This window comes from Sorex araneus, chromosome 9, assembly GCF_027595985.1.
Source record: "Sorex araneus isolate mSorAra2 chromosome 9, mSorAra2.pri, whole genome shotgun sequence".
Lineage (NCBI taxonomy): Eukaryota > Metazoa > Chordata > Mammalia > Eulipotyphla > Soricidae > Sorex > Sorex araneus.
This window is the reverse complement of record NC_073310.1, coordinates 19658266-19673417: the sequence shown is the minus strand read 5'-3', so window position 1 is coordinate 19673417 and position 15152 is coordinate 19658266. Positions and strand designations below refer to the sequence as shown.

Genomic DNA, 15152 nt, shown 5'->3' with positions numbered 1-15152 from the left:
TAGCCCACTAGATTCAGACCTACTGTGAAGACGAAGGAGGTCGCACGGCCGCAGTAGTGGCAGCGCAGTTTTGAATTTCTGTACTTTAACAAGTAAGTCCAGGGAGATTTCTTCCAGATATTGGATCATTGCAGGCTTGAAAACCCAAGGCTTAGTTCTCAGGCTGGAGACATTCTTCAAGGAGTTGCCCATGCCGAAAGAGGTTTTGCTGGGTCTGTATTCACGCTCGTGCAGCTGTGGAGAAGCCACACATGCATGTGGCCCCCGGGATCACATCTCAGCGGTGGGAGGGGCCGGTGCCTTTCACCTTCCCAAGAGCACCCTCGTGTCCTTTTGCTGCAGTGTTTGTCGTAAATCCCATCTGTGGTCATCTTAATATGGCGGACACCGCGCCCTTCATCCCCGGAGAGAAAGAGGCGAGAGAGAGAGAGAGAGAGAAATACCTTTCCCCTCATGGGCGGGCACGGGGCGGCCGAGGCTTAGTTCTCAGGCTGGAGACATTCTGAGAGGAGTTGCCCAGATCACATAGCATTTTCATTTGTACTTTTGCCAGAAATCTTTGTAAGATCCTTAAGGTTTGCTCCACTTTCATAACTTGCGCTTCATGTTCTTCTATATACCAAAGATAAGTGAGATCATTTGGTATATGGCCTTCTTCTTCTGATTGATTTCACTTAATATGATATCCTCCACCTCCCTCTGTTTTCAGGGAATTGCATGACTTCATCATTAGTTGCAACTGCAAAGCATGCTATTGTGTATGTATTCCACAACTTTATTATTTATTCATTTGTCATTGAACATCTGGGTTAATTCCCTATCCTAGCTCTTGGACTAAGTGCTGAATTGAACAATAGTGCCAAAGAGCTCCCAGTTGGTGGTCATTCTGGGAGTTTTCTTCTTAAACTTTGCTGCCCTTTCTCCCCACTCCCTGAAGTAGAATTTTGCACAAAGGAGATGGTGGTCTGATCCCGCTTGGAATTTGGGACAACAGTGGCATGGATCAGGCAAAACTGTTGCTTGAATATGATGTGGTCAATTTTGTTGTAGAACTGTCCACCAGAAGACTCCCATGTCCAACATTTAGATTTACCTTCTGGAACTGCGAGTTACCATGGATGGCTCTTGGTAAACATGATGAACTCAGACAGTCTCTCACCCTGTCCGTTCCATTCTAGGACATGGGTCCTGATGTTGAGTCTTTGGACAACCTTCTAGGTCCTATCTTGGCATTAAAATCACTGACAGAGACCTTGTAGAAGGTCTTCTTTATAGAACTTCTCCAGCTCCATGTACAATTTCTCAATTTCTTCTTCTTCTTCATAGTTGGATGTTGGTGCATAGACGACAAAGATAAAAACTGCCAGTTATGAGCCACATCTATTCAAGCGTAAGCATCTGATTTGGGTTGTTAGGCATTCGAACAAATCAATGCTCATGGCCAAGTTTGTGTTGATGAGGATACCGACACCACTGATGCCTCTACTGTCACAGTTCTGAGCAACAGTTCTTCTCCAGTGTCAAAAACACTGTGATGTGATTGATGCCTTCTCTCATCTCGGTCAATGCAATGCCGTCATATTTGATCTTCTGTGCTTGCACAATCAGGTTCTCGATGTATGCTTCCGATGCCAGTGCATGTGTGTTAAAAGTGCAGATAGTCATTTTAGTCCTTCTTTGTTTTGGCAGCCTAGTTCAGTTCTGAGATTTTAGCAATGTCTCCTTGCTCATCTTTCTCAATGCTGCTGTATTGGGGGCTCTTCCAGAGGCAGGGGAATGAGGCCCATTTTTGTTAGTGTTTTTGGCATATCGAATATTCCGCGGGTAGTTTGCCAGGCTCTGCCGTGCAGGTCGCATGTTGGCATTGTCACTGTCACTGTCACTGTCATCCCATTACTCATCGATTTGTTCGAGAGAGTACAGTAATGTTTCTCATTGTGAGACTTATTGTTACTGTTTTTGATATCAAATACACCACCAGTAGCTTGCCAGGCTCTGCTGTGCGGGCGAGATACTCTTGGTAGCTTGCCAGGTGGAGTAATCAAACATGTGTCAGCTGCGTGAAAGGCGAATCCCCTAACAATTGTGCTATTGCTCCAACCCCATGTAGGCATTATGTAATAAAAATGAAAATAAAATAAAGGATGTGAAAAAGAGAGTCTCTTGCCCACACGCCTGGCTGTCTTCCCCAGGGCCCCTCAGAGGGAATGGGCTCCAGCTTCCCTCCCCACCCAAGCAGAGCTCCCGGCAGCCAAAGACCACCGGAATCTAGCTGCAGCCATGCTGGAGGCTCCTCTCTACACGTTCGAACAGGCCTCATACATGAAGGTACGGGCAGAGGAACCCAGGTATGTGTAATCCCATCAACGGTCAATATCCAGAGACTTAAAAACAAACTCTCAGAAGATATCTTTGGCCTACTTCTCCCTCTAGGAGAAACTGGCAATCTTCTGAGAGTTTCCTGCCCCAATGGAACAGCCTTGCAAGCTCCCCATGGTGTATTCATATGCAAAATCCAGTAACAAGCTGGATCTCATTCCACTGACCCTGAAGAGCCCCCAGTGCAACATCTTTAGGAGGGTCAAGTCCAAGTAGACTTCTAAGATCTCAGGGAAAGGACGAAATGAGATGTTACTGAGCCCAACCGAGAAATCGGTGATTAACGAGATATTGTGATTGTGATTGTGATGTGAAAAGTATCACAATTTTTTCGATACATGTATGTGAAATAACCAGAACAGAAAAATGCATAAGGTTTGAATTTGGACTAGTGATTTCTCTGGAGTGAGTAGGGTAGAATACCATGAAAAGAATCACTAATGGGTTTGAACTTTTTTTCCAGAATAATGAAACTGTTGTAAAATTAGATTTTGGTATTGAATATGCAAATCTGTCAATTCATGAAGCAAAAAATTTGAACTGGGCACTGTAAGTGTGTTTAAACATGATTAATAACTGGTTATATCTTGGCATAGCTATTAAACACAACCAGTCTGAGAAGGAGGAGCCATTATTGCCCTCGATCATTGGGTCTGTGCTCACAGTCACACTCAGAGAGTGCAGTCTCCACAGCTCTGTTTCCTGCTTGTCACAGGCTGAACTGTGGGAGACCACTTCAAAGAGGGCTGGGTTTTTGCCTCATTTCCCCTGGAGTCTGAAGCACTGTGGTCTTGCTGATACTGTGGTCCCATGAAGCACAGTAATAATCAGCCTCATCCTCAGGCTGCAGGCCTGAGATGGTCAGAGAGGCCTTGTTTCCAGATTTGGACCCCGTGAACCGATCTGGGATCCCTGAAGGTCGAGTACTTCTTATCATCACAGTTTTGGGAGCAGCACCAGGTATCTGCTGGTACCAGCCTGCACCATAGTTACCAACATTGCTGCTGGTTCCAGTACAGGTGAGGGTGACTGTCTGTCCCACAGACCCTGACACTGATCCCTCCTGCGTCAGTGCAGTCTGCGCGAAGGAGCCTGGAATGGAACAATGGAGACACAGAGGTGAGACGGTTTCTAGCCACAGCCTGTTCTCAAAACAAAGCATTTTCCCACCACAGCAGCCCCTCAACACTGATCATGGTCTCCCACAAAATCACTTCCCCAGGTTCCCACTGTCAGTCACCTGGGTACTGAGCTAGTAGGAGGAGGAGGAGGACAGGAGGCCAGGCCATTGCAGAGACACCCTGGACTCTGATGTGGAGCTCACAAGGGAGACAACTGCACAAAGTCCCTCTTATCTTCCCCTGAGGGCAGAGCAGAAAGGAGCCCTTTATGCAAATCACCCCCTTCCCCTCTGCCCCTGGGCCTATATTTGGTGAAAGCTGAGTTGGAGGGGGAGCAGGGGCAGCTACAGTGTTCTAGAGGTCACAGTTTCTAATCCCCAGGGAGTGCAGAGCCCCTGGTGACAGTTTTAGAACTGAGTTCCCCCAGGAGGCTCAGGGAGAAGCCCACAGCGCCACCTGCTGAGTCAGATGAAGACCCACCACAGAGTCCATCCAATGTACCAGCACTATCCAAGCTGTCCACATACAGCTGCAACTGCTCCTTAGCTGAATCGCAGGAGCAGATTCTGAAGTTCCTAAACGTTCATATTCAGGAGGTTTATTATGCTCAGAGGGTATGATCTGTAAACATCAAACCTGACTGCCAAGTGAAGTGTCAGGCCTAAAACTCTCTGAGGGAAAAGGTATCAGCTTGATAAAGGTACTCAGCTACTTTGGTACCTCCTCAACCATCCCCTGAACCCGATGAGCACTTGCGGGTGGCCGGTCTACAGAATAGATTTCAGGTTGTTTTCCTGGAGGGATGCCTCTCCCAGAATGGACTCTTTCTCACAATTTATTGGGCTTTGAGGTCAAGCAGGGACACTTGACACAAAGAGTCAGCAGCTGTCAAGGGAACATGTGTGGTCATGCCTGGATTCCTGTCTTGGTACCTGGCATCTCAGGACGAGATAGAATCACTGAAGAGCCACAACGTGTTTTCATTGAAAACCTGTTTTCCCTCTTCCCATGACTTTTTTTGTAGTGTCCTTTTGGCAGCATCTGGGAGGCCCATTCTTTGTTACTAACCTTAGGGTGTGACAATTATCATGTAGAATGAAAACTATGTCTTTTACTGGAATATCTAGAATTAGGTGACTGTATTTATTTTTACCGAGATTCTGTTTTACAATACTGTTAATAATAGATTCACATAGGCATAATTCCAATACCAAATTCATTACTAATATCAACAATCCCCACACCAAACCAATATCATCCATCCCCTTCAACCCCATGCCATTACCACCAATTCAATTGTTCTCTCATTATATTGCATTTCAAACTTTGCTTCTATTTTGCTGAGTTATCTTTAAGTTTGACATATGAGAGAGAGAGAGAGAGCATTCTGTGTCTACCTCATTCTATTGGACTTCCTCAGAATAATATCCCCAAGTTTCATCTATTTTTTGCATGCTGAAAATTTTATGATTTTGACCTTAGTTAGAACTGCATAATAGTCCATTTTGTATATGTACTACAATTTTTTAATCCATTCATCCAAAGTTTTGACTTTGGGTTGTTTTCACACCTTTGCTATTACATGAAGAGTGATAATAAACACTGGCATGCGCATATCCTTTTGGATTCATGTTTTCATGTTTTGCAGATAGATACCAAAAAGTAGTATCAGTGGATCATATGGTAGTGTTATTTCTGTTCTTTGAGAAATCTCCAGATTAGTTTCCACAGAGACTGGACCAAGTGACGTTCCCATCAAGAGTGGATGACAATTCTTTTATCACCACAAATCTTCCAACACTGTTACCAGTATATAAATATAGATCTAAATAGAGCAGTTTAAATATTGAGTTTTCAGAAAACAAACCTGAGTGGGATAAGATTTTCCTACCATGCCTCATCTCTCTTTGTCCCTATGATAGCCCCAATTGTGTCCACCCTTACAGACATGCTCAGCCTTGTCCTATCCCTGCAACCAGAGATAAGCAGAATCCCTGCATTGGTCAAGACATCACTGAATTCAGAAAAACAACTGGAACCATCTGGCCCTGGTGCTTGTTGGAGTCCGTGTTGTAGTGCAGAAGATATCAGAGAAGGGTCTCTGGATTCTGTTGGTACTAATACAAGCTGTGGCCACCAACACAGAAGTCACTGCTTAGGGTACAGATGAGCTGATCTTCTAAAGGTACTGAGAGGGACAGAAAATGGGTTGCTAAGCCCGCAGAGGCTGGGACAGAAAACCTGTAAAAAGGTAGGTCTTTGGATAGAGTCCCATATTATTTCTTGGATCAGAGTTATGGGCTAAATCAAGCTGGAGGGTCTTCTCTCTCACCCCAACACCTGATCTTTTATGCAGTGAGAGAGAAGCCAGAACAGAGGTCCAGGCCATGATATATAGAGGCCTTGATCCCACGGTAGGGCCTGTCTGACCCAGCCTCCCTTTCATCTCTACTCTCTTCTGAATCAGGAGCTCACCAAACAAATGAATTTCTACCCAGTGATTTCCCCGGTCCTCCCCGCGCCATGGTGCTCGAACTCAGCTCACACTCAGACTCAGGAGGACAGAGAGGAAGCCCAGGGAGGAAGCACCTGCTAGAGCACACACTAGCCCTGCTCATGGGAGTCTGTCAGGCTGAGGGGTCAGGTCTGATGCATCTCCTCAGTGAGCATAGACGGAGCCCATCTCCCAGGAGTGGATGCTTTCGGCTAGAGTTTGTTCTTCAAATTATATTTTTTTTCTTTTTTTTTTCTTTTTTTTATTATTATTATTATTTTTTTATTAATAGTTTATTTTTAATTAGTGAGTCAACGTGAGGGTACAGTTACAGATTTATACATTTTTGTGCTCATGTTTCTCCCTTACAAAGTTTGATAACCCATCCCTTCACCAGTGCCCATTCTCCACCACCAGTAAACCCAACATCCCACCCCCCCTTCCCAGTCCCGTCTCCCCCCACCCCACCCTGCCACTATGGCAGGGAATTCCCTTTTGTTCTCTCTCTCTGGTTAGGTGTTGTGGTTTGCAATAAAGGTGTTGAGTGGCCATTGCGTTCAGTCTCTAGTCTATATTTAGCCCGCATCATCTTTCCCCCACATGACCAACAACCACATTTTACTTGCTGTTCCCTTCTCTGAGTTGCCCAGAATGAGAGAACAGCCTCCAAGCCATGGTGACAACCTCCTGGTACTTATTTCTACTATTCTTGGGTGTTCGTCTTATAGTCTATTATTCTATAACAAATTATATTTTTTATTAACTTTTTCTTGGTTTTACACCCTCATGGTGCATCTAAGACTCCTCTTTATGAATATAATTCTCCTCATTCCCCCCCCCACAAAAGGTTCTTTGAATATCCATTTTCCTTCTTTCTTCAAACCAGCACAGTTTTCTATTTGTCTAGAACTCGATTTTGTTATATTTTGCCAATTATTTGCCACTTGACTTGCTTCAGTAATTCAGGTTCCAAATGCCAAGGAATCTATAATAATCATGTTACACTTCTTCATCTCATTTAGCTTAATCAATGCAAGTAATCCCCAAAGCAAAATTATATCCATTTTAATAATAGCGTACCACATATATATATACATGCATGTATTTTTGTTGAATATTATATATATACACATATATATATACCAGAGCTTCTAAGTCTAGGGTTTTTTAATACACATTTTATTTTATTGAATCACCATGTGGAAAAATACAATGTATTCAGGCTTAAGTCTCACTTATACAATGCTGAAACAACCATCCCTTCACTTGTGCCCATATTCCTCTACCAAAAATAAAAATACCCAGTACAGCTCCTGTCCTGGCCCCCCCACCCCGCACCTGAGTTACTGATAAATTTCACTTTCCTTTCTCTTTACTTTGTTTACATCCAATATTTCAACAAAGACCTCACTGCTATTGTTAGGAGTTCCCAACTAGAGTCAGACTGGTTGTGAAGAGATATTAGGTTGGTTTTAGATTTCTGTACTTTAGCAACTAAGCCCAGGGAGATTTCTTCCAGATATTAGATCATTGCAAGCTTATAACTCTCATCTGTGGTCATCATAATATGCCGGTGACCACGGCCTTCAGCCCGTCAAGGAAGAGGAGAGAGAGAAAAATACCTTTCCCCTCCTGGGCAGGCATGGGGCCGCGGCTTAGTTCTCAGTCTGGAGACATTCTGCAAGGAGCTGCCTATACCAAAAGTAGTTTAGCAGGCCTCTGGAGTCATGCTCATGCAGCTGCGGAGAGGTCGCACCCGAGGGGCCCCCGGATTCACATTTTGGGTGGGGCCGGTGTCCCCCCTAAGTGTAGGATTTGTGGAGAGGAAGTGTTTTCATACCATAACTGGCTATGCTCAAAACTTAATCTTGGCTCTATGATCAGAAATGATTCCTGGAACTCTCAAGAAAACTTCTCCATTGTACTATGTTTGGTCCATTAGGCTACTGTTCTATTAATATGCACAAATGCTGGCAGACTTCCACCACGTGTGTGGAAAGGTCGGATTGCAGCTGAATCTCAGCAGGACGATGTTTATGAAAAACAAATTGGTCCCTGAAGCTCCATTTGCTCTCAATGGAATGAACATCTCCGAATGCAGCAGCTATTTGTACCTGGGTCGAGAAATCAACATGAGGAACGACTGACTTGGCGCCAGAACTGTGCAGGAGGAAGAGAGCAGCATGGAATGTATTCAAGAGCTTCGAAGAAGTGGTTAAGAAACAAAGAACCTCCAAATCCGGGCACATCTTTTCAATTCCACCGTTCTTCCTGCACTTACATATGCCTCAGAGACCTGGGCCCTACACAAACAGGATGAGAATGCTATTAGGGTATCCCAGAGAGGAATCGAAAGAGCTATGCTGGGAAAATCATGTCTCACTCAAGTGAGAGTAGGAATCTGGAGTTCTGACCTCTGTCGATGGTCAAAAATCAGGGATGCTGTCTCATTTGCCAAGGCATCAAAAATCATATGGGCCGGTCAAGTAATATGATTCAGAGATGACCGCAGGACTAGAGCTTTACCGAATGATTCCAAGGGATGTCAGATGACCTTGTGGCCGCCCACCAACTAGATGGTCAGATTTCTTCATCAAATCCCTGAATGAACGATTTGAGGCTTTTCCTGTTCCTGGAGCAAGCAGACATCATTGGACTGCTATAGCACACGACAGGGACAAATGGAGATGTTCCTGGCGACCGCTCGAACAAATCAAAGATCAACGGGACTACAAGTGATACAAGTGACAAGTGATATTTCCAATGATCCTATGTCATAGCTATTGTGAACATGGTGCTGTGAACATAAGAGTGCAACTGTCCTTACTATTTAGCAGCCTGCTTGATCACATGGCATTTTCATTTGTGCTTTTGTTAGAAAGCTTTGTAAGGTCCTTAGGTTTCCAATGTTCCAACACTAATCTCACCACCTGTGTCAACTTCCCTCCACTAATGTCCCCAGTTTCTCTACCCTCAATCCTGACTGGCTCCTTAACAATCACATTTTTAAGATACATTATTGTACATTGGGCCCCATGCTTACAATGTTGTTCCCTGGGTCTTAGATGTTTACATAGACAATACCTGTACATAACCAATGTTTCCAAGGAAACTGCTCCTGCCCCTTTTCCTTTCTGCCCATTTTCCTACTTTTTGATCTCACCATTTATCTCCTTCCTTGACTTTTTCATTAGTATAATCTAGGACCAAGGGTTTCCTCCACTTTCATAAATTGCTCTTCATGTTCTTCTATATACCAAAGATAAGTGAAATCATTTGGCATATGGCCTTCTTCTGATTGAATTCACTTAATATGATATTCTCCACATTCATCTGTGTTTCAGGGAATTGCATGACTTCATCATTAATTGCAACTGCAAAGCATGCCATTGCGCATGTATACCACCACTTTATTATTCATTTGTCATTGAACATCTGGGTTAATTCCATATCCTAGCTCTTGGAATAAGTGCTGTATTGAACATAGTGCCAAAGAGATCCCAGTTGGTGGTCGTTCTGGGAGTTTTCTTCTTAAACTTTGCAGTTCTTTCTCCCTGCTCCTTGAAGTAGAATTTTGCAGGGAGACGGTGGTCTGATCCCGCTTGGACAACAGCGGTATGGGTCAGGCAAAACTGTTGATTGAATATGATGTGGTCAATTTTGTTGTGGAACTGTCCACCAGGAGAATTCCATGTCCAACCTTCAGATTTGGCCTTCTCGAACAGCGAGTTACCATGGATGGCTCTTGGTAAACATGATGAACTCAGACAGTCCTCACTCTGTTCGTCCCATTCTAGGCCACGGGTCCTTATGTGGAGGTCTTCGGATAATCTTCTCGGTCCGATCTTGGCATTACAATCACTGACAGAGACCTTGTAGAAGGTATGGTCTTCTATATAGAACTTCTCCAGCTCCATATACAATTTCTCAATTTCTTCTTCATCGTAGTTGGATGTTGGTGCATAGACGACTAAGATAGAAACTGCCAGTTATGAGCCACATCTATTCAAGCATAAGCATGCTTGAATAGATCTGGAGCTCACAAGGGAGACAACTGCACAAAGTCCCTCTTATATTCCCCTGAGGGCAGAGCTGAAAGGAGCCCTTTATGCAAATCAGCCCCTTCCCCTCTGCCCCTGGGCCTACATTGGTGAAAGCTGAGTAGGAGGGGGAGCTGGGGCAACCTCCAGGGTGCTAGAGGTCACAGATTCTAATCCCCAGGGAGTGCAGAGCCCCTGATGACAGGTTCAGAGCTAATTCCCCCAGCTGACTCAGGGACAAGCCCACAGCGCCACCTGCTGAGTCAGATGAAGATCAACCACAGAGACCAAACACTATGCCAGCACTATCCAAGTGTCAGCTGTCCAAATACAGATGCAACTGCTCCTAAGCTGAATCTCAGGAACAGATTCTGAAGTTCCTAAACGTTCATATTCAGGAGGTTTATTATGCTCAGAGGGTATGATCTGTAAACATCAACATCTGAGTGCCAAGTGAAGTGTCAGGCCGAAAGCTCTCTGAGGGAAAAGGTATCAGCTTGATAAAGGTACTCAGGTACATTGGTAACTCCTCAGAGTCCCCTGAACCTGATGAGCACCAGAGGGTGGCCGGTCCACAGAATAGATTTCAGGTTGTTTTCCTGGAGGGATACCTCTCCAGAATGGACTCTTTTTCATGATTTACTGGGCTTGAGGTTCAGCAGGGACACTTGACACAAAAGAGCCAGCAGCTGTCAAGGGAACATGTGTGGTCATACCCAGATCCCTGTCTTGGTACCTGGCATCTCAGGACAAGATAGAATTATTGCAGAGCCACAATGTGTTTTCATTGAAAATCTGTTTTCCCTCTTCCCATGACTTTTTTTGTAGTGTCGTTTTGGCAGCAACTGGGAAGCCCATTCTTTGTTAGGATACTAACCTTAGGGTGTGTCCATTATCATGTAGAATGAAAACTATGTCTTTGACTGGAGTATATAGAATTAGGTAACTGTATTTATTGAGATTCTCTCTTTTACAATGCTGTTAATAATAGGTTCATATATGTGTAATTCCAATACCACATTGATTACAAATATCACCAATCCCCACACCATAACCAATATCATTCATCCCCTTCTACCCCATGCCATTGCCACAAACTCAATTGTTCTCCCATTACATTGCCTTTCAAACTTTGCTTCTACTTTGCTGAGTTATCTTTAAGTTTGACATATGAAAGAGAGAGAGAGCATTCTGTGTCTACCTCATTCTATTTGACTTCCTCAGCATGATATCCTTAGTTTCATCGTGGTTTGCAGGCTGAATATTGCATGATTTTGACCTTTGTTAGAACTGATTCATAGTCCATTTGGTATATATACAAAAAGTTCTGAATCCATTCATTCAAAGTTATGACTTTGGATTGTTTTCACACCTTGGCTATTACATGAAGAGTTATAATAAACACTGACATGCGCATATCCTTTTGGATTCATATTCCCGTGTTTTGCAGATAGATGCCAAGAAGTAGTATCAGTGAATCATATGGTAGTGTTATTCCTATTCTTTGAGAATCTCCATATTAGTTTCCACAGAGACTGAACCAAGTGACATTCCCATCAGGAGTGGATGACAATTCTTTTATCACCACAACTCTTCCAACACTCTGTTACCAGTATAAAAATATAGATCTAAATAGAGCAGTTTAAACGCTGAGTCTTCAGAAAACTAACCTGAGTGGGACAAGATTTTCCTACCATGCCTGATCTCTCTTTGTCCTATGATAGCCCCAATTGTGTCCACCCTTATAGACATACTGAGCCTTGTCCTTTTGCTGCAGCCAGAGATGAGCAGAATCCCTGCATTGGTCAAGACATCACTGAATTCAGAGAAACAACTGGGACCACCTGGCCCTGGTGCTTGTTGGAGTTCGTGTTTTAGTGCAGGAGATACCAGAGAAGGGTCTCTGGGTTCTGTTCGTACTAAGACAAGCTGTGGCCACCAACACAGAAGTCACTGCTTAGAGTACAGATGAGCTGATCCCCAGAAGGTACTGAGAGGGACAGAGGGTGGGTGGCTAAGCCCACAGAAGCTGGGAGAGGAAACCAACAAAGAGGCAAGTCATGGGGTAGAGTCCAGCATTATTTCTTGGATCAGAGTTATGGCCTAAATCAAGCTAGAGGGTCTTCTCTATCACCCCAACACCTGATCCATCTATGCATAGAGAAACCAGACAGGGGCCCAGAACATGATGCACAGAGGCCTTGATCCCACAGTAAGGCCGGTCTGACCCGGACTGTCTCTCATCTCTACTCTCTTCTTAATCAGGAGCTCACCAGGCAAATGAATTTCCACCCAGTGACTTCCCAGGTCCTTCCTGTGCCATGGTGCTAGAGCTCAGCTCACACCCAGACTCAGGAGGACAGAGATTTGCTTCACTCTAGGGAAAGCACAGGGAGGAAGCACCTGCTGAGAGCACACACTGGCTCTCTGAGTGGAGTCTGTCAGGCCTGAGGGGTCACATTTCAGGCATCTCCTCAGTGAGCACAGACGGAGCTCATCTCCCAGGAGTGGATGCTTTCGACTTGGAGTTTGTTCTTCAAATTATATTTTTTATTGATATTTCCTTGGTTTTACACTCTCATGGTGCATCTAATACTCCTCTTTGTGAGTATAATTCTCATCATTCCACACGCAAAAAAGCTCTTTGAATATCCATTTTCCTGCTTTCTGCTAGTTAGCATAGTTTTCTATGTATCTAGGACTCAATTTTGTTATATTTTGCCAACTATTTGCTACTTGACTTGCTTCAGTAATTCAGGTTCCATATACCAAGGAAACTCTATAGTAATTATTTTACACTTCTTCATCTTATTTAGCTTAATCTATCCAGTTATTCCCAAAGTAAAATTACCTCAGTTTATTTTTTAAATTACATCAGTTTTAATAACAGCATACCACATATGTATATACATGAAAGTATATTTGTTGAATATTATATACATACATATATATATCACAGCTTCTAAGTCTAGGAATAGTGCAGAGGAAGGGTGTTTGTACCATAACTGGCTGTGCTCAAAAACTTACTCTTGGCTCTATGATCAGAAATTATTCCTGGAACTCTCAAGGAAACTTCCCCATTGTACTGTGTTTGGTCCAATAGTCAACTGTTCTCTTAATATGCATATATTTCCAATGATTCTATGTCATACCTATTGTGAACATGGTGCTGTGAACAGAAGAATGCAACTGTCCTTTCAGTTTAGCAGCCTGCTTGATCACGTGGCATTTTCATTTGTACTTTTGTTAGAAATCTTTGTAAGGTCCTTAGGTTTCCAATGTTCCAACACCAATCCCACCACCTGTGTCAATTTCCCACTACAAAAGTCCCCAGTTTTCCTGCCCTCAATCCAGCCTGCCTCCTTAATAAGCACATTTTTAAGATTCATTATTGTACATTGGGCCCCATGCTTACAACATTGTTCCCTGGGTCTTAGATGCATACATAGATAATACCTGTACATAAACAAAAATTCCAAGGAAACTGCACCTTCCCCTGTTCCTTGCTGCCCATTTTCCCTACATTGCGACCTCTATTTATCTCCTTCCTTGACTTTTCATTTATATAATCTAGGAATAGGGGTTTGTTCCACTTTCATAACTTGCTCTTCGTGTTCTTCTATATGCCAAAGATAAGTGAGATCATTTGGTATATGGCCTTCTTCAGATTGAATTCACTTAATATGATATCCTCCACATCCACCTGTGTTTCAGGGAATTGCCTGACTTCATCATGAATTGCAACTGTGCATGTATACCAGAACTTTATTATTTATTCATTTGACATTGAACAACTGGGTTAATTCCATATGCTAGCTCTTGGAAAAAGTGCTGCATTGAACAATATGCCAAAGAGCACCCAGTTGGTGGTCTTTCTGGGAGTTCTCTTCTTAAACTCTGCTGCCCTTTTGCCCCACTCCATCAAGTAAAATTTTGCACGAAGGAGACTGTGGTCTTATCCCGTTTGAAATTTTCGGAAAACAGCGGCATGGGTCTGGCAAAAATGTTGGTTAAATATGATGTGGTCAATTTTGTCGTGGAACTGTTCACTGGGAGACTCCCATGTCCAACATTTAGATTTGGCTTCTCGAGCTCCAAGCTACTATAGATGGCTCTTGTTAAACATGATGAACTCAGACAGTCTCTCAACTATTCATTCCATTCTAGGACATGGATCCTGATGTGGACAACTTTCTCGGTCCTACCTTGGTGTTAAAATCACTGACAGAGACCTTGTAGAAGGTGTGGTCTTCTTTATAGAACTCTCCAGCTCCATGTACAACTTCTCAATTTCTTCTTCATTGTAGTTGTCTGTTGGTGCATAGACGACAAAGATAGAAACTGCCAGTAATGAGCCACATCCATTCAAACATAAGCGTCCTATTCGGTAGTTAGGCACTCAATGCTCATGGCCAAATTCGTGTTGACGAGGACACTGACACCACCGACACCTCTACTGTCACCTGTTCCGAGGACCAGTTCTTCTCCAGTGTCCAAAACAATGTGATGTGATGATGCCTTCTCGTCCCAGTGAATCCAATGACACCATACTTGATTTTCTGCCTTGTAACATCAGGTCCTTGATGGATGCTTCCATCAAGTGTACAGTGTACGTGTTAAAAGTGCAGACACCCATTTTAGTCCTTATTTGTTTTGGCAGCCAAGTTCATCCCTGAGATTTTAGCAGCCTCTCCTTGCTCATCCTTCTCAATGCTGCTGTACTGGGGCTCTTCCAGAGGCAGGGGAATGAGACCCATTTTTGTTAGTGTTTTTGGCATATCGAATATGCCTCGGGTAGCCTTCCAGACTCTGCCATGTAGGTGGCATGTAGGTATTATGTAATAAAAATGAAAATTAAAAAAAGGACATGAAAAGTACCACAGTTTTTTTCTGATCCAATGTATGTGAAATAACCAGAACAGAAAAATGCATAAAGTAGGAACTTGGACTAGTGTTTTGTCTGGAGTGAGTAGCGTAGAGTAGCATGAGAGGAATCACTAATGGGTTTGAAATTTCTTTCCAGAATGATGAAACTGTTGTTTAGTTAGATTTTGGTGTTGACTATGCAAATCTGTCAATTCATGAAGCAAAAAATTTGAACTGGGCACTGTAAGTGTT

At 43.4% G+C, this 15152-nt stretch overlaps 1 gene segment (V, D, J or C); it reads right to left on the bottom strand.

Moving 5' to 3' along the window:
• Positions 1–3115: 3115 nt before the first annotated feature.
• LOC129407024 (immunoglobulin lambda variable 2-23-like) lies at positions 3116–3668 on the bottom strand. The segment is given in 2 exon segments: positions 3116–3471; positions 3620–3668. Coding segments are annotated over 2 exon segments (405 nt in total).
• Between the last annotated feature and the right edge of the window lie 11484 nt (positions 3669–15152).